The 18,276-nt window shown below is 57.4% G+C and overlaps 1 protein-coding gene across 2 annotated transcripts; it reads left to right on the forward strand.

Moving 5' to 3' along the window:
- The first annotated feature begins 5,719 nt into the window (after positions 1-5,719).
- On the forward strand, positions 5,720-17,802 carry ENTPD2 (ectonucleoside triphosphate diphosphohydrolase 2). 2 transcript variants are annotated; one of them, XM_068164246.1, is made up of 9 exons: positions 5,720-5,899; positions 11,666-11,783; positions 12,039-12,189; positions 12,803-12,962; positions 13,063-13,290; positions 13,656-13,922; positions 14,126-14,245; positions 14,503-14,637; positions 16,585-17,802. In XM_068164246.1, the coding sequence occupies exons 1-9, from the start codon at positions 5,789-5,791 to the stop codon at positions 16,783-16,785; spliced, it is 1,491 nt and encodes a 496-aa protein (XP_068020347.1). In that variant the 5' UTR covers positions 5,720-5,788; the 3' UTR covers positions 16,786-17,802. The 2 variants fall into 2 exon arrangements, with proteins under 2 accessions (XP_068020347.1, XP_068020348.1); XM_068164247.1 differs by lacking the exon at positions 13,656-13,922.
- The last annotated feature ends 474 nt before the right edge of the window (positions 17,803-18,276 follow it).

Raw genomic sequence — 18,276 nt, forward strand, 5'->3', positions numbered from 1 at the left:
GCACCCCCAGCTGCTCCTGGCAGGTGCCCGCTGCCCGGCCAGCCTGGCCCAGCTCTTGCTGTGCTGGTGACACTGTGCAGATGGAGATGAGGGTGGGAGCACCTTGAGCAAGAGCATCACTCTGGATCCAGCTTGGCATGTCTCTGTGGGGCTTAGGGCTGCTGGGGAGGTTTTCAGTACCCTGTGCAACTCTGGGACTCCCTCCTGCAAGGCAGTGAGGCACTGGGCACTCAGCACAGCAGGTGGTGAAGCACGGACACCCAAGTCTTTTGCTGGTGCAGGACTCAGCCTGCTGGGAAGTCCCCAGGGAAGGGACAGCCCTGGGCTTGTGGGGTGGCTGGCCTGCACTGGCCTGCAGTCTCCAAAGAGCACAGCCAAGTGCCCAGGGCTAGGCCAGTGCAAGAGCTGCAGGACTCACTCAGGCTGCATGCAGCCCTGGGACTGGGAACAGGTTACAGCTCCTCTGCCTGCCTGTAGGTCCAGTGCTGCTCCCAGGCAGGACTCAGACCGGGAGAGAGGCTAGGGCAGGGACTGAGTGCAGGGCTGGAGCATTCCCCCTCCCATGGACAACAGCATGTGGTCCTGGGAGCAGCCTCAGCTCTGCTCATGGATGAGGAGTGAGTCCCTGCTGTTGTCCCTGGTTCACCCGTGCTTGAGAGCTGCCCATGAGGCAGGCAGGGACTGTGCTCCTGCTGGGGACACCTCCATGGCCTCCTGCCACCCTGAAAGTGCTGCTGGCAACCACTGGGACCACAGTGTTCTCCAGCCGCCTCCTCTCTGCCTGCTGGGCCTTGCCCTGTGTCTCTGCAGAGTAACCACGGCTCCTGCTGCCCTCCTGCAGGTTGGGACTGCTCCAGGGCTCCAACAGGGCTGAGGTCAGTGTTTTGCTCTAGCAGCTCTTAAATGCATCACAGGACTGCTTGTGCATTGCTCATGGCTCATCCTAATCCCAAGATTATTGCATGCTGCTGGATTCATCTTCCTTGCACTTGCTGTTGGCCAAGGAGGTTGCAGGTGGGAGCAGAGAACCCTGCCCCTAATCCCTCCCACTGGACCTTGGCCTGTTGCAGTACCTCCAGGCTCATCCTGTTCTTCCTGTTGTATTCCAGCCACGTGGAGCTGCAGTGCTGCCCACCAGTGCTCACAGATGTGCTCATCCACAAGAAACCCTGAGCCCCACCACCAGCAGATGCCCCCATCCCCAGGCACCACAGCCCAGGGACAGGCAGAGTCTGCTCTCTTACTCCAGTTGCTCCACTAACCACTGGTTCAGTGCAGGCAGCCCTTGCCCAGGTCACCCCCAGACAGATGGAAGAGCAGGATTAAAAACCCTCTCCTTTGCCTGGGGAAGAGCTATCCCGTGCTGCTGGGTGAGAATAGAATAGAATAGACCAGGTTGGAAGAGACCTTCAAGATCATTGTGTCCAACCTATCACCCAACACCACCTAGTCAACTAACCCATGGCACCAAGCACCCTGTCAAGTCTCCTCCTGAACACCTCCAGGGATGGTGACTCCACCACCTCCTCGGGCAGCCCATTCCAATGGGCAATCACTGTGAGGTGAGGAAAGGACTCCCCACCTTCTCCTCTTTGTTCCTCACCTGCAACTTTGCCCCCAGTGAAAATTTTGCCTGCAGGTTCCCCTGGGTGGGGCAGCTGGCACAGGGCTGCCACTGGAGCCTGCCTGTCCTGGGCAGGCTGTGCCTGCAGCTCTCTCTGGTGTGAGCAGGGCAAAGTCCCTGTCTTCCCTGTGCCACTGAGCTGAAGCTGCTGTCACATCACCTGCAGGGGATGTCAAAATACCTGCCAAAGGCCTGAAGATGCCTCACGTGTGCTGGTGGCACACCGTCCCTCGGCTTCACCTGGGACCACGCTCTCCCAGGCGTGGGATGAGCCCAAGGCACCAGCACAGCTGGGAGCTGGGGCTCCCGATCTGGCTTCTCCTTTCCCTGGGACATCCACCTGCTCCTCTGGGCCCCCTCCCTGTGCCACATCTCACAGGTACACTTGGCCCTTCGCTGGCTTGGCCTCCTAATGGAGGTGACAGGCTGAGAGCATGTACAACTGCCATGAAATCATGGGGAGCCTACTGCTGCCTCACAGCAAACTCTGGCCCCGTGTCTGGATGCTCGTGTGGTCGTTACAGGTTCCTGTAAAGGTCTGATCCTGCTGAAGGTCTCTGTCCTCCTGCTAGCAAAGCAGGCCTCTTAACATTTCACCTTGTGTTTCTGTCCCTGGGCACGGTGAAGGCAGAGAGTGGCTGGAGAGCAGCCCTGCAGAGGACACCACTAGTGAAGGACAAATCAGATGTGAGCTGGCAGAGTGAGCATGGCACCAGGGACACCAGGACAGCTGGAAAGCATTGCTGGGATGCAGGGCTCTGAGCCCTGGCATGGCTCTTCTCCTGCCACTGCCTTGCTGTGCAACATGATAACACCGAGGAGCTTGTGCAGGAGCAGGGAAGCAATGGGACAGCAGAGGTGGCAGGATGACGGGGCTGGGCTGGCTCCCCACACAGCTGCTTGTGCACTGAACCTGCTTGTTCAGGCAAATCTACTGCTTCACAGCCTGAGTGCCACATCTGTGCCAGCCTTGCTTTGCTGGTGCCCAAATCCACGTGCCCCTGGTGTTCTCAGACAAGCAGGGCTGCAGTCACCTTCCCACCGCAATAGGGCATCCCCTGCTCCATCTTCCATCACGGGGAACCCCTCCTGCCCCTCACTTTCTTCTTCCCATTGAATTTGTTTGTGCCTGGAGCTCTTCTGACACTCCTTGCCAGGTATTGCCCAGCTGGGGTGGCCACTTCAGCACAAGCACCTGCTCCTCCCAAAGGCTGAGTTCTCACTGTGACTGGTTGGCACTGCCACCCTTCCCTGCCCTGCTCTCCTCACCAGAGGTGCCGTCTTTAAATGAGGTGTGATGAGAAATGGCTGCTCATGGAAGCCTCCCTCACTGGGGCTGAAGCAGCCAGAGCCTGCCCTTGGCCATGCTGAGCTCAGGACAGCAGTGATGGTTTGCTGCCCACCTGAACACAACCGTGGAAATCTTAGCCAGGTGGGGGTTGGTCTCTTCTCCCAGCAGCCAGCACCAGAACAAGAGGACACAGTCTCAGGCTGTGCCAGGGGAGGTTTAGGCTGGAGGTTAGGAAGAAGTTCTACACAGAGAGAGTGATTGCCCATTGGGATGTGCTGCCCAGGGAGGTGGTGGAGTCCCCATCCCTGGAGGTGTTCAGGAGGAGACTTGATGGGGTGCTTGGTGCCATGGGGTAGTTGATTAGGTGGTGCTGGATGGTGGTTGGACTTGATGATCTTGAAGGTCTCTTCCATTCCATTCCATTCCATTCCATTCCATTCCATTCCATTCCATTCCATTCCATTCTGTTCCATTCTGTTCTATTCTATTCTATTCCTCTCTGCACACTCATTTGTGTGGCTGTTGTTCCCCTTGCATCACTGGGAGCATTTCCAGCCCAGCATGTCCCAGCTCTTGGTGCCTCCCTCTTTGTGCCAGAGCCTCATGGAAAAACAGGGATCAGCCAGACCTGGGCACAGGCTCCCTTGGACCTCAGCTCAACCCCCCCTGCCCTTTGCAGCCAGGCAGAGGGTGGCAAATGCCACTCAGCAGGGAAGGAGGAACAGCTCCTCTTCAGTGGAAGAGATGAACCTCCCTGCTCCATGCCATGTAAGGGCAATGCAGAGGGTGGCCATGCCTGTGTGAAACCAAGATGTGGAAGACATCTCAGCTCCAGAGGAGTCCCAGCACAGCAAGTGACTGCCAGAAGGGGACTTGCTCCAAAGTCCCAAAAGCAAAATCAGGATGAGGAGAAAAGGACCACTCCTACTCCCAGAGGACTCTCCCAGCCCTGTGTCTGCTCACTACCATTCAGAAAAGGGATTTTTGTTTCCCTTTCACTCTCTGAAGGCCTCTCCTCACTGCTTGTCCTGTCTAAAAGAGAAACAGGAGGCTTAGCAACTTTTAAGAAAGGGTTTTAATACAATCCAGTGAAGGTCTTCCTGCTTCTGTGTTACTCCCTGGTGCAGCTGATCCCTGAAGGCTGTAGGTGCATGTCTCAGAAATACCATCCAGGTGAGGAGGGTGGCAAGAAGAGCCAGAAACAGGCAGAGAGTCCCTGCAGAAGCCTGAGAAGAGCCTGAAGTGATGCAGGAAGGCAGCAAAACCAATGTTCAGCTAAGCCTCAGAAACAAGACTGTGGTCTCCTGTGGCAGCAGCAGCAGCAGCAAAGGGGAGTAACTTTTTCACACAAATCTGTGTCTGAATGTCTTGGAGCTGATTTGCACTGGAGGTTAAAAGCTTAATGAGTTGAAGTGAAGAGGCAGAGACCTGCAAACAGCCTCACAGGTGGACCATGGCAGATCTGCAGAGGAGCCCTGCACTCTGGCAATGGGAACTGGCTGGGCAAGACCCACTCTGGGCACCTCTCTGGCCATTTGCTCCCCCAGCCTCTGCTGGTGGTCACTGCTTCAGGGGATAAAGATGGGGCTTGGCCCCCATGGGGTCTCCAGTGGCAGAGCCTCTGTGACACAGTAGGAGACTGGGGCTCAAAGCCTCCAGACCACAAATGCTTGTCAGGCTGGACCCCTCAAGCACCACAGCACACAGACACCACAGCACTGGGTAGGAAGCTCTGCAGAAAGCACAGGGCTGGTGCAGGGCTGCACACAGGGCAGCTGGCAGGGGCCCAGGCAGTGCTTGGCTTCCAGAGAAGTTGAGAAGTGAGGCAAGCTGCAAGGAGCTGAATATGACCTTCCAGCCAGCAACCCAGCTGGGTTGGGAGCAGCACTGTCCCTCAGCTACCTCTCCTTGGTGATATCTCCTTGTTTATTATTTTGTTCACTGTTTTATCCCTTTGTGTAAGCAAGTTCAAAATGTCCTTCCCAGAGCCAGGGCCCAGCCTTCCTTGGCTCACTGCTCCATGTGGAAATCCATTACATTATTCACTTGTGACTGTATTAAAAACATACATCTGGGCTCTTCAGGGCTGCCACGAACTCCTTGTGATGATTGAAAGCAGCAACACATTGGTAGTTGTTAATCAGAGTAGGAGACACTTTTTCTGAGCTTCTCTGCTGTTTGGGGTGTTCTCATCTTCCACCAAACCTATCTCTGGGCTGAGATGGAGGTCATGCCTGTATGAGACACGATGGGGCTGAATCCTGGGCCAAGGGCAATGCCTGGTCGGGGGAGAAGGTGGGGCTAAGCCCCAAGGGGCTGAGCCCCGAGGTAACTGTGATGCCCAGGAAGGGAGCAGGGAAGGGCAGGGTAGGTCTGATCCTGCAGCAGGGGCAATGCTCATAGGGCCATGCTGGTCCTCAGTCCTGGGTCAAGGACCATGTCAGGGGGCAAGGGGAGGGAAGATGGGACTGATCCTGGGGCAGGGGCCATGTCTGGATCGAGGGAGTGGATGGGTCTGATCCTGGGGCAGAAGCAATACCCGGGGCGGGGATGGGGCTGAGCCCGGGACACTGGCGATGAGCAGGGAGGGAGATGAGGCTAATCCCGAGGAAGGGGCGATGCTCAGGGCGCGAAATGGGGTGGTTCCGGGGCAAGGGCGAAGTAGGACGGACCCGAGCCCGGGGCAGGCGCAGCTGCGGGACCCGCAGCCCAGCGGAGCCCGGTGTCCCGCCCGGGTGGGCCGTGGAGGCGGTGACTCAGCCAGGAGAGGCGGGAGAGGAGGAGGAGGGAGAGGAGGAGGCGGGGAAGGAGGAGCGGCAGGAGCCGCCGCAACCGACGCGGAGCCTCTCACCTGCCCCCGCTCCGGCCCCGCCATGGCCCGTCGGGTCGCCGCCGTTCTCCTGCTCCTCGCCCTTGCCTGCCTCTTGGGTATCCTTCTGCTCTGCTTCGGCTCCGGGGACACGCGTGGTCCGCCGGGCTTCAAGGTGAGCGGGGCCGGCACGGGGGACAGCGGGCACCGGGGGCATGGGAACAGCGGGCACCGGGGGCACCTGAGCTAGCGGAGGCTGGGGGAGCTGCAGTGGGCACCCTGAGCTGCGGGGTGCTCGTTGCGGGAGAGAATCCAGCATTCAGAGCATCTCCAGCGTCACAGAAGGCCACTGGGGCTGAGGGCTCTCCGAGCTGCAGGGTGGGGTCACAGGGAGCAGCTCCCCCACTCCAGGCCACCAGACAGACGCCGGGCTGTGGAGCACCAGCTCACGGCACCTCAGACCTGCACCTTGAGAGAGGAATCTGTTGGACACACCAGAACGCAGCGGTGGCATGGCCGGGTGCAGCCCCTCCGGCCAGAGCCGCTATTAGCATCTGCTCCGGCAGCGCCGTCTCGGCCGGGGCGCCCCGGCGCACCCCAGCATCAACCCAGCACCGCCCAGCATCCCGGGCTTCAGCCGCACTGCCTGAGCCGGTGCCAAGTGAGAAACGCATTTCTCTATGAAAACCAGCTGCTTTTCCCCTTTTTCATTGTAAATTCAGATCCCAAACAATTTCTTGCTGGCCAAGTCCTCCGGCTTTGGCCTTGTGCAGCCCACGTCTTTTGTTTTACCGAGCGGTATCTTTTCTCGGGTGGCAGAAGCTGTTCCATGGGGAGCAGGATTTTGTCATGGAAAATAGTTCATCCAACCCCCCCTGCTTTTTATCATCCCAAGCAATTTTCTTGGAACCTTCCTGGGCCAGCCTGAATGCCAGATGTGTTGCCTTCTCTCCGGGTCTGTCAGATGTGATGAAGATTAGGCTGAGAGAAGGAGCTGGCTGAGCCAAGATGACACTCACTGCTGTTAGCACAACCAGCACCCATTAACTCTTTCCCTGTGACTCCTTTCCTTGCCACCCATTGCCACATGTCATCTTGGGCAGTGCCTTTAGCTGGTTTCACGATGGGTTTTGTCTCTTTGGACGTGGGGGAATTAGATGGATCTGTGCTGAGGACCTTGTGTGCAGCACTTGGGTTGGCCTGGAAAGCCTCTTCTCCAGGTTCCAATCTGGAGCTTTGGGTCTAAGCCATTCTCAGAATGTATTCCCAGAAATTCCATGTTTGTGCTTATTGGTTCTTTTTCTCTCTGTGGAAGGAAGCACCTTCCAGTCTGTAGGCAGCACTGTGGTTTGGGGCTGAACATCCTCCAACACTCATGTGCATCCTGGCCCTGCTTTGCCCGAGGCTGTGGTGCCCGTTCCCAGGGGCTGGCACCAGGCAAGCACCAAGGATCTGGCTTTTGCACAAAGTTCAGGGATCTTTTGGAGAGGCAAAGATTGATCTTAGTCTAACTCAGCCCAAAATATACCAACACAGTATAGAGGAGGTTGTTCCTGCTTTGGAGGACCCCAGTTATGTCCTCACCACCTGCCTGGGCAAGATGTGGTCCTTGCTGGCTCTGTTCATGTTATCAGCATCTGCTGGGTGACAGTGCTTGGTGACTGCTGAGCTACAGCTCCACATCTTCACTTGCCAGCTCCTTTGCTTGGAATACAGCCTTAAAAATACCCCAGCTTAGTTACTGTGGTGGGTTGAAGTTTCCCATTCACATTAACTAACCATGGCTAACTGAGCTGGAATCAAATGGAAGCTCTATTTACAAGAGAAAACTACACTCTACACTGGAATGCAATGAGCATGTCCAAAACAGACAGGAGTTACAATATTATACAGGTATTTACAAATAGAAAATAGCACAGAAACCCCCTAAACCCCTTCTGGGTTCCCCAGAGAGCAGGAGGGAAGCTGCTCCAGTGCCCCCCCCCGCAAGCCTCCTCCCCCTGCTGTAACAGAAGAAGAGAGGAGCAGAGAGGAAGGAATGTTAGTTTAGAGAAGCAATGTGAGTGTTCTTATCTCTTCTCAAGGCCAGCCAGAAGCAATTATTGTCTCCCCAGCAGAGCAGAACAGCCAGGACCACAGGAGAAAGAAAAGGAATGGGAATGGAAGTGAAATGTGAAAGATGTTATGGAATAACTGCCCAGCGAATAGGTTTAGAATAACCTTTTGTTTTTCTTTTTACACCCAATAGTGAAATATTTATATTTTTCTACTTTTCTGCTTGAAATCTGAAGCTAAATGTTAAAGGCATAGCCTAAAACTGCCACAGCTACCCTGCTGCTGAAGGGCCTGATCCCAGGAGCACGGTGTTCCCTTTCCCTCATGGGCCCACAGGTGGGCTTAGGGCACTGCCACCTGATGGCTCAGCTGCTACCTTCTCTTGAGCACTCTTTATTTCCTTCTTTGGCAAATCTTTTTAATGGCCATTACAGAGCTTGCTGGGTTCTCCTGCCAGCTGTCTCTAGAGAACTGTGGCTCCTGTGCTGGGAAGGACACCCCTCATAATCCACCACAGACCAGGGAGCCCCTTGGGAGGGAGGTTGTTGTGGGGCAGGGTGGAGCCCCCACTGCATTGTGAAACAGCTTGGGGAGCCCACGGGGTGAGGGTCTGGAGGCTCAGGCACAGTCACTGTAGATGGTGCAAGACTGCAGCAAGGTGGGCAGTTCTCAGCATGCCCCTCCTCCTCCTGTGGGGTGTGGATGTTTCTGGGCAGAGCCATGCTCAGGAGTCCTGAGCCCTACATACGACCTCATTGCCCCATGGCCTCCGGGGCTATCACTGCTCATGGCGTTCCCTGTGCAGGGACTTTGGGACTGAGCAGCCCTGGCTTGGGCTGGGTTGAGCAATGCTGCTATGGGGCAGAGCCCATTGAGGCCATGAATGACCCAAGTGGCAGCAGGGCTGGGAGTAGTCTAACCTTAACATTCCAGTGCAGGGCCACACCAGGACCCTCCATGTCCAACAGCCCTGTGGTATCACCAGGGTCTGGCCAGCGGGTCCTGTTGATAGAAAAATCCATCACCCCTGTGCCACCCTGAGATGCTGGGGCTGAGGACTGTCCCATGAGCTGGGGCCAGGCCCACAAACAAGTGTGTTTAAGGCACCAGCAGACAAGCATGCCAGGGCAGAGGAGAGTGATGATGGGAGCTGGGCGCCAGGGCAGGAGCATGCCAGGGCATCCTTGTCCCTCCATCCCTCGTTTCCAGCCCGACCGTTGGCAGGCACAGGATGCCTCAGCTGGCAGAGCTGAGGGCAGTGCTTACACTGCAAATCACCAAGAGGCTTTCAGAGGGTTTCTCACTCCCGGGGCCTCCCATCTGCAGGGTCCCTGCAGAGGACCAGCCTGTGCCCTCCCGTACAGCTGTGAGCCCACGTGGATTGTGCCTGTGTGGCAGCTTTCTGTGCTGGGTGATGTAGTGGCTCCAATGCCCAAGTACAAGGGCTAGGACAGGGACAGACAGGGGCATCACAACCCTGCTGTAGGTGATGGTCCCGATTCCCATATGGCTACTGGGGGTGTGTGTGCACCCTCAGCTCTGGAGGAGGGGATGGGACCTCTCCTTCCAACCTAGGGACCCTTTTGTCTGTCTGGGTCTGCCTCGGCACACATCTGTGCATGTGGCTCCCACCACCACTCGCTGCCACCAGCGCTGCTGGGGGGCATCTCCTCTGAGGGAACAGCCTGGAGTGCAGAACCCTGTAGTGGCTCCTCTCATGCCAGGATGGCCAGGGAGTGAGGCTGGCATTGTGGCTGGCTGGGCACCAGGCACTCCCTGCTGCTGGCAGCGGCCAGCCGTGCTGCTGCAGTTCGTGTTGCCGCATGTCGTTGCCTTGGCTGGGCCCAAGCGCTGCTCGCTCTGCCACTGGGGCCAGGCCACTGCTGGTCCTGGTATTCCTTCAACTGCCCTCTGCCTGAACGTCCTTGAGCTGCTGCCCATCTTCGCCACCCCACAGCTGGGGTGATGGGCTTGGCTCTCGTTTCTGAGAGGAGAGACTCCCCCTGAGGCACAGGGTTGGGCAGCAAAGGGCACTGGGACTTGCTTGCATGGGTCAGCTGGTTCTGCACCCTGCCCCGGTGGTGCCACTGTCACCCCAGCAGGACAGCCCTGCAGGGTGTGCCCTGGGCATGGAGTCAGTGTTGCCTCTTGCCACAGGCTGCCTCAGCAGAGCTGTGCTGCAGCCACACGCACGCTTCCCTGTGCAGCTGCTGGCACCAGCACACCCACACGCACGCTGGCATGGGCACCCATCTGCACACATGCCCACACAGCGCCATGCCTGTGTGCACAGCCAAGCAGGCTGGCACACATGTGTGCACCACCCATGCACACCCCCACACATGCCCTTCCACACCAAAACTGGCACACACACACATGTGTCCATGCACATGCCCCCCATGCACAGCTGCACATCCCGTGTGTGTGCACCTACGTCTGCAGCTCCCTGCGCGTGCCAGCCTACGTGTGCAGCCAGTGCTATCTCTCCGTGGGGCTGGCAGCAGGGCCCAGGCATGCCAGCCCTGGTGAAGGCAGGAGGAAATCCCATCACCACGGGCACATGGGGCTTCCCCTGCTCAGCCTGGATCAGGCCATGTGTCCAGGTCATGTGTCCCCAGTGCTGCAAGTCATCCTCACTGCCTCCTCCTCCAGCATTTCTTAGCCCCCAATAGGTAGCCCCATCTTCAACCTTATCTCCTGTAGGCTGCAGCCCCCTGCATGTCATCCCAGGGCTGGAAACCCCCCCTGGGGTCCTGACTGTGCTCAGCCTTGGTTTTGGGGGTGACCTGTCAAAGCTCTTCCTTCAGGGACAGCATCGTCACCCTGCTAATACCACTCTGGGTGATACCTGGGGTGGCACAGCAGTGGTATGGTTGGCCTGCAAGGACATAAGTGACATCTGTATGGTGGCTGCAGGATGCATAGGCACATGCGTGGCAGGGGTTGGCAAGAGGTTCTGTTGGGGTTGGGCCCCCCCTGGGGACCTCTCATGTTGATGCCAGCATGCACTCACAAGGGTGGGACAGTGAAGGGAACATGCCAAGGAGACTGTGGGGCTGGGAGCTGGTGGTGAAAGGCCCACAGGTGTCCCCTGGCACAGGCAGCTTCGTTGGGGCAGACCTAGGCCTGTTCCCGGGTTCGGGCAGGGCAGGCGACAGCCCGAGCCTTGTAGCAGGTCTGAGAGGCTTCACCCCAGAAATGCTCCGCAGGGCCGGCGCTGGGTCCCGCCCTGCTTCCCCTCCAGCTGCGCGAAGCGGCTCTGGTGGGAGGAGGCAAGGGGTCGGCACAGGCAGCCCCTGGGCGATGGGCAGAGGGGTTCGGGGGGCTGGAGGCAGCGTGCAGCGGCTGCCCCCGGGAGCTGGGTAACCGCGTTTGGCAGGACCGAGCAGGGCTGTTTACAGCTGGGCAGAGCCATACAAGGGCAGGAGGGACGCGGTGCCTGGCTGCCCTTCTTTGGCGAGCGGCGTCCCCGAGGGGCCGCTCCCAGGTGCTGCCCTGCACTGACCCCTGGACCTGCTGCCAGGGCTCAGCCTCGGTGCCCGCTGGCCATGTAGGGGAAGAGCTTCTTGGGCTGTGCTCAGAGGCAAAGGGGTCCCCATGCCCAAAAGAGCGCGCCCAGTGCTGTGCCAAGTGATGTCCTGGAGCGGCCATCGTGCCCGGCTGTGGACAGCACCTACTCCCCACCGCATCCTGGGCAGCCAGGGGTGGGCAAGGCCCCGACAGTGCTGGGCTGAGCGGCCATCACCTCTCTTCCCGAAGCTGCTGGGCAGGGCACGACTGGCCAGCCACGGCAGGTCCTCGAGCCCCAGTGCTTCCCTTCGGGATGGTCTGGGGCAGCTGGGGGGGTCTCCTGCCTCTGAGCCTGACCCACCGCCTTGCCCCGCAGTATGGCATCGTGCTGGACGCCGGCTCCTCCCACACTGCCATGTTCGTCTACAAGTGGCCTGCGGACAAGGAGAATGACACCGGCGTGGTCAGCGAGCACAGCATGTGTGACGTGCAGGGTAAGGGCTGCCCCAGGTCCTGGCGGCCAGCCGCTGGTGGCAGGGGCTGTCACATCCCCTGTGGGCAGAGCACTGTGCCGGTATGAATGTCCCTGCCGTGCCCAGCTGCCTCCCTGCGCACTCACCAGAGTAGTGAAGTGTCCCCAGCCCTGCTCCCTCACCCCTGGGCTTGCCGCCCTGCGTGCCTGTGGCCATCGCCTGGCATCTTCCCACCAAGCACCTTCCCACAGGAGCAATGCTCTTTCCTCTCTGCAGGTCCTGGAATCTCCAGCTACAGCTCCAGCCCTCAGGCTGCCGGGACAAGCTTGGTGCACTGCCTGACCCAGGCTCTGCAGGATGTGCCTGAGGAGAAGCACACAGGGACCCCGCTCTACCTGGGCGCCACAGCTGGCATGCGCCTGCTCAAGTGAGTGCTTGCTCTGGCCATGCCAGCTGCTTAGGGGGCCCTGCCATGCCACCCTGCTGTCCCACCACCCATAGCAGGGGTGGAGATAGTTAAGGACACCTCAGTGCCCTTTGCCAGGCAGTGCTCCTAACCACCCCCAGCTGTGTGCTCCTCGCAGGGCACAGCCAGCACGTCGTTGGCTTAAAAGGGGTTGGCATGGGGGGGCAGCATTGCGGTAACCCTCCCAGCACTGCAATAACCCTCCCACTCTTTTTGGCCAGCCAGGATGGAAGTTCCCCTGCACCCACTGCAAGCCTGATGGGATGTGACAAGAAAAATTACCCCCCAAAAACCAGACCGAGGAGGGTGTTGTGCCCTCCTTGCCCAGCCATGGGGTATGGCACCAGAGGAGGAAGCAAACCTTCGTCCTTACTGCTTCCCTCCTTCTGGAGCAGAGACAGGGGGAATTAGCTGGGTTTTTTGGAGGGACATCCCTACAAGTACCTAGAAAAGGACCTCCTGCTTCCCACCTCATGTGCCATGGCAGGGCCAGGCCCTAAGGGCTGTGCAGACAGTGGAGTCTCTGGAAGTGACACCCTGGCACATCCCTGCAACTGTGCCCTCTGGCCCGCAGCATCGCGAACCCGCAAGCTTCTGATGCCGTTCTCAGCGCTGTGGCAGCCACGCTGAAGTCCTACCCCTTCGACTTCCGGGGGGCAAAGATCCTGTCAGGGGAAGAGGAAGGGGTCTTCGGCTGGGTCACTGCAAACTACCTCCTGGAGAACTTCATCAAGGTGGGCAGGGGATTGTGGTGCCCAGTGAGGACAGCTGTGGTGGCCAGGCTGACCTGCAGCTCATTGCGTCCTCATACCCGCTCATGTCTTCCTTGCTTAGCGTGGGTGGCTTGGGGAATGGATCCAGCCCCAGAAGAAGACCGTGGGGGCCATGGACTTCGGAGGTGCTTCCACACAGATCACCTTTGAAACCAGGGACACCATTGAAGACCCCAGAAATGAGGTGATGCTGAAGCTGTATGGCCAGGAATACAAAGTGTACACCCACAGCTTCCTCTGCTATGGAAGGGACCAGGTCCTCAAGAGGCTGCTTTCAAAGCTTTTCCAGGTACCAGCATGTGCTTGATAGGGCTGCCAGCTGTCATCACCCCCTAGTTGCCCCCTTGCCCTGGTGTTTCTACAGGGGTGTCCCCCAGCCCTGGCTCTGGACAGCCCCACAGGGCAGGCTGCATACCTTTCCCAGCCAGCTCTTGAGTTTTGCACTTGACTCTCTCCTGTGGTGAAAGAGCTTCATCCCATCCTCTCCATGCTGTGCCATTCAGCTGGAGTCAAGACATCCTGAGTCACCTTGAGATGCTTATGGCAACTGCTGGCTCTGTGTCCTCCACATTTCCCCAGCAGGGAAATGGAGGCAGGAAGCAGTGCCGGGGCTACAGCATGACTCATGCATCCTGTGTATTGCTTCTCTGGCAGGCTGAGAGCTACCAAGCAACCATCTCCCATCCCTGCTGGCCCACAGGCTACCACAAGAGCCTGGGGCTGAGCAGTGTCTACGACAGCCCCTGCACAGAAAAGGAGAGGCCAAGCCTTGCCCTCAACACCACTGTCACTGTGGCTGGCACTGGGAACAGCAGCCTCTGTGCTCTGCACCTCAGCAAGCTCTTTAACTTCACCACCTGTTCCTTCTCTCGCTGCTCCTTTGATGACACTTTCCAGCCAGAGGTTTCAGGCAAATTCATTGTGAGTCCTGGCATGGGGCAGGGTGGTGACCTGGCTGCTGGGTGGGCAAGTGTCCACTGCCCCCTGGTATCGCACAATGGCAAAGCCAGAACCCTGCTCTGCAAGTGTGGTTGCTTGTGCTCACCACACTGCTCAGAGTGGTTGCTCATGGCCAGAGGGGTTGTTCCTAGCCTGTCCTATAGCTGCCTCCTTTCTTCCATCAGGCCTTCTCTGCCTTCTTCTACACGGTGGACTTCATTCAGACAGTGATGGGGAAACCTGTGCACATGCCTAGTGACCTGAAGGATGCTGCTGAGACCATCTGTGCCACCAGCTGGAGTGAGGTGGGCTTCCAGGCCACAGTGGGGAGAGGGCTGCTTCATGTGGGGCATCACCCAGGCTCTGAGAGCAGCCCTTGGAGAGGGTTGTGTCCTGGCACCCATGTGGTAGTGGAAGGGTGGGTGGCAGGTCCCACATGAGAGCAGGAGAGGCAGCGCCTTTGCCAGCCAGATGCAACCATCCAGAGCTTTATGCTACAGAAACAAAGCCTGGACCCTGATGGCTTGAGTCCTTTCTCTCTCCCTCCATGCATCCCACCCAGCTGCTGCAGAAAGCTCCCAAGCTGGAGAAGAGGTTGCCCGATTACTGCGCCATCAGCACCTTCGTTTATTTGCTCACCACAAAGGGCTACAACTTCAACAACCATTCCTTCCCCAACATTGCCTTCCAGAAGAAGGTAAGATGATGGTATCTGCTCAGAGTGAGGCCAAAAAACCCTCAGGAGAGATGATGGCACACCCAGAATGAGACAAGCAATGTGAGGGAGGATCTCGGGGCACAGGGGCAGCTTCCTGTCCCACTTTTTTATGTCCTCCCCATGGTCACTCAAGCAACACCACAGGAGTGTGCCTGCTCCTCATGGCTGAACCATGGGACTGTACAGGTGGGGAGCAGAACATCTTCTTCAGCTGATGGCAGGACAGTTCCTTCACAGCTGAAACAGGCCTAGACAGAGGAGGAAGGATTTTCCTCACCTTGCTGAGGCCTGCTGCTTGTTTCATCCAACCGTTTGTCCTTGGCCATCTTCCAAAGCCTAAGACAAGAATGGAGCAAGCAGCCCCAGCTCTTTCTCCTGTTCCCACGGTGGCCCTGGTTTGTCCTTACCTTTTGTGGGACCAGCTGCTTTCCTTGTCTGCTTCTTTGTCCATACAGGGGCAGCTGATGCTGGCACAGGCTGGTTCTCTGCTGCAGCTGCCCTGCCCAGTGTCTGTCTGTAGGCCCAGAGACCTTCTCTTGTTCCTGAGCACTCTGAGCACTGATGAAAAGGGCTCAACAGGCATGGACATCATTGCAGTGATTACTGTCTCTCAGGAGCTCCCAGGCTGACAACAGACCTTTTCCAAACATTTCCCCAGCTCGTCAGGATTTGGCATGTGCTCAGGGGGGAAATTCCAAACCACTGGAGAGGATCACTGCCCTGAGAATTTACTCAGACACTCCTAATTATCTAGCATGGGGGCAGATCTCTCAGTGGTATTCTTGGGAGAGTCCTCTGAACAAAACCTGGCCTGCCAGTAACCAGCACAGCAGCAGCACAGCTCTAAGCCATTCCCCAGCAGAATCAGACAGAATGGCAGCACATTGGTGCTGCCACCCTGGAAAGCAAATACATCAACAGAGTGAATCCAGCACAGGAGAAAACTTACACACAACTCTCTCAACAAGCCTCAAATATTAATTGAATCCTCTCATTATCTCATTTCTCATTATCTCAACTATTTTGTCACTGTCAAACCCAACTCAGTACAGACAACTGCTTTCGTGCCCCACTTTGGGCGCCAAAAATGTACCAGGTTAAGGCACTGCAGCAGGTTGCTCTGCCTGCTTCCCCCAGCACACACACAAATGCCTCTGGCTTGAGAGAAAGAGTTGAGATAGAGAGTTTAATGTGAAGGAGATAACAATGCACGATGATCACAGCAGCAAGGGGAAGCCAGGGAGCTAATCCCCTACAGCCCCCTCATGCTGCCATTGCAGTGGGAAAGAGCCAGCACCCAAAACCCAGAACACTAAAGCAGCAATTAGAGTGGGAAGCCTCTCATGTCAAGCCCCATACATAATCCTTGGCTCCAGCCAGCACTTTCATTTTGGAGCTGGCATGAGGCAGGATGGTTTTGAACAGCAGCAGCAAATATTCAGCTTACCCCACGAGAGGTGGGGCTCCCAGGCTTTGGTGGTGTTTCTGAGCGATGGTAAAAAAAAAATGAGCTGAGCTGCCTGTAAGGTGGTCATGGAGTCAGGAATTGCAAGGTTCTCCTGCCCTTCCTTGGCCCTTAAGACACCCAGACATCTCAAGACACAATTTGCTCTAGTTATTTTGGGAACTATCTCGGGGCAGGACCCCTCTTTGCTGAGTGCCCTCACTGCGTGTGCAGCAGGATCAGGACTGGCCTGAGCAGGTGAGATCCTGCTCCCATTGGATTTGCCCAGCTCAGCCTGGGATGGTCACTGCTTTGTCCCTGGGCTGTCTGGACCTGTGGGGGGGGGTGAGGGAGGGCTCAGGTTGTTGTGAACTACCCCAAACACCTCTTCTTCCACTGGGCTGGCAGTGCCCTGGAAAGTCTCTGCAGGGCCACAGAGCTGTGTTGACCAGGGTGGAGATCACACCACGCTGTTTCCACAGGCCGGAGAAACCTCCATCGGCTGGGCCCTGGGCTACATGCTGAACCTCACCAACATGATCCCAGCAGAGAAGCCCTCCTCCCACAAAAGCATGCTGTACAACTACTGGGTCCTCCTCATCCTGCTCTTCGTGCTCAGCACGCTGACATCTCTGGTGACTGCTGTCTGCCTGCTCCAGCGCAGCAAGTCCCTCGCAATCTGACAGCAGGGCACAGCACCAGGGCACAGGCTGGGCCTCTCCTGCAGGGCACAGCACCAGGGCACAGGCTGGGCCTCTCCTGCAGGGCACAGCACCAGGGCACAGGCTGGGCCTCTCCTGCAGGGCACAGCACCACCCTTCCTCTGGAGTCGCCACAGCCTCAACATGTGGGACACAGCAGTGCTTGGAGATGTCCTCCTCCAACACCTGACACTGCCGGTCCCAGAAGGAAAGTTATCCCTTTTTGCCCTCCCCTGGCTTCCAAGCTGCTGAAAGGGAGGGACAGAAGAGGAACACTGACTGAGGGCTGCCCAGTGCTACTCAGGGATGGACCCTGGAGCAGGCTTGGGATTTGGCTGTTCAGCCCTGGGCTGGCCCAGTGAGCCCAGACAACAGCAGGACTTACTCTCATGTGCATGGGGTGGGTGGGGAGCATCACTACTGAGCTAGTCCTTAGAGTTGGCCTCACTAGCCTGTCCCTGGAGCATCAGCCCTGCCTGCTAGGGAAGCTCCAGGCACCACCCAGAGTTCATGCTGCCTTGCTGGTGAATGTACAAACCCCACTGACCTTCCTGAAGGCTAGATCATGGCCTAGACTTCCACTGGCCTCAGCACAGGAGCTTTGAGTAAGGGCTTAGCACCCAGACGTGGGGAGCAAGCAGCCTCCTAGGTCTTGCTTCAGCAACCAGATATGGGACCTGTTGCCATGGTTCCTAAGCTGCATTTGCCTTTGCCACAGCCAGAGCCTCCTCCATCTTCCCAGCAATGGCACAAGAAGCCTCTGTAGCTCCCTGGTGCATGTCCATGCCAGGGCACTGCAGGAGTGAGGCTTGATTTGAGCCCCGCATCACCCCGCAGATGCCAGCTGGATAACCTGCCTCCTGCTCCACCTGAGGAGGGAGATGGACATGCAGAAGGTTGGGGTTTGGCTGGTTTGGGCTTGGGGCAGTTTGATTTGTTGGTTGGTTGGGTGTTTTTTTTTATTTTATAATCAGAAATAAATCTTTGTAACCACTCTTACAGCTCTGTGGTTCTTGAGCAGCAACAGGCTGGTCGAGCTGGCTTCCCTCAGGGGTAGAGACACGTATGGGGTCTGCTTGGACACAGTCACAGGTCTCAATCCCTTGCAGCCTGCACAGAGTTTAGATGAAGGCTTTGCATGTTCTGTCAACCTGGAGAACCCCCAAGATGGAACAAGGGTTTGAAACCTCACTCCAGACTCAGGCCCACCAAGAGGTAGAAGGGCTCCAAGAAGCTACAGTTACAAAGTTGAGGTTTGCCCTTCTAAGAAATTCAGCTGCAGCTGAATCAGAGCTGGGCACCCATCCAGAGCAGCCAGCTTGCCCCAGTCATGACTTGGAGCTTGCCATTAGTTAACAATAATCATCTTAATCATCCCCTGTGCTCCTCTGGGCTCATGGCTCTTGAGACAATACCATTTCCTCACCAGCTGGTCACCAGGCAGGTGCATGCTCCGAGTGCAAGGTGGGCACT

Source organism: Melanerpes formicivorus, unplaced genomic scaffold (genome assembly GCF_026170545.1).
Source record: "Melanerpes formicivorus ecotype bairdi unplaced genomic scaffold, bMelFor1.0.p_v2 SCAF_77, whole genome shotgun sequence".
Taxonomy (NCBI): domain Eukaryota; kingdom Metazoa; phylum Chordata; class Aves; order Piciformes; family Picidae; genus Melanerpes; species Melanerpes formicivorus.

Excerpts from the sequence above, each read along its gene's own strand:
- ENTPD2 (XM_068164246.1), top strand. The coding sequence starts at position 5,789 with ATGGCCCGTCGGGTCGCCGCCGTTCTCCTGCTCCTCGCCCTTGCCTGC. Across the intron at positions 5,900-11,665 it reads GTGGTCCGCCGGGCTTCAAG|TATGGCATCGTGCTGGACGC; the intron begins GTGAGCGGGGCC and ends CTTGCCCCGCAG. Across the intron at positions 14,246-14,502 it reads GTGCCACCAGCTGGAGTGAG|CTGCTGCAGAAAGCTCCCAA; the intron begins GTGGGCTTCCAG and ends CATCCCACCCAG.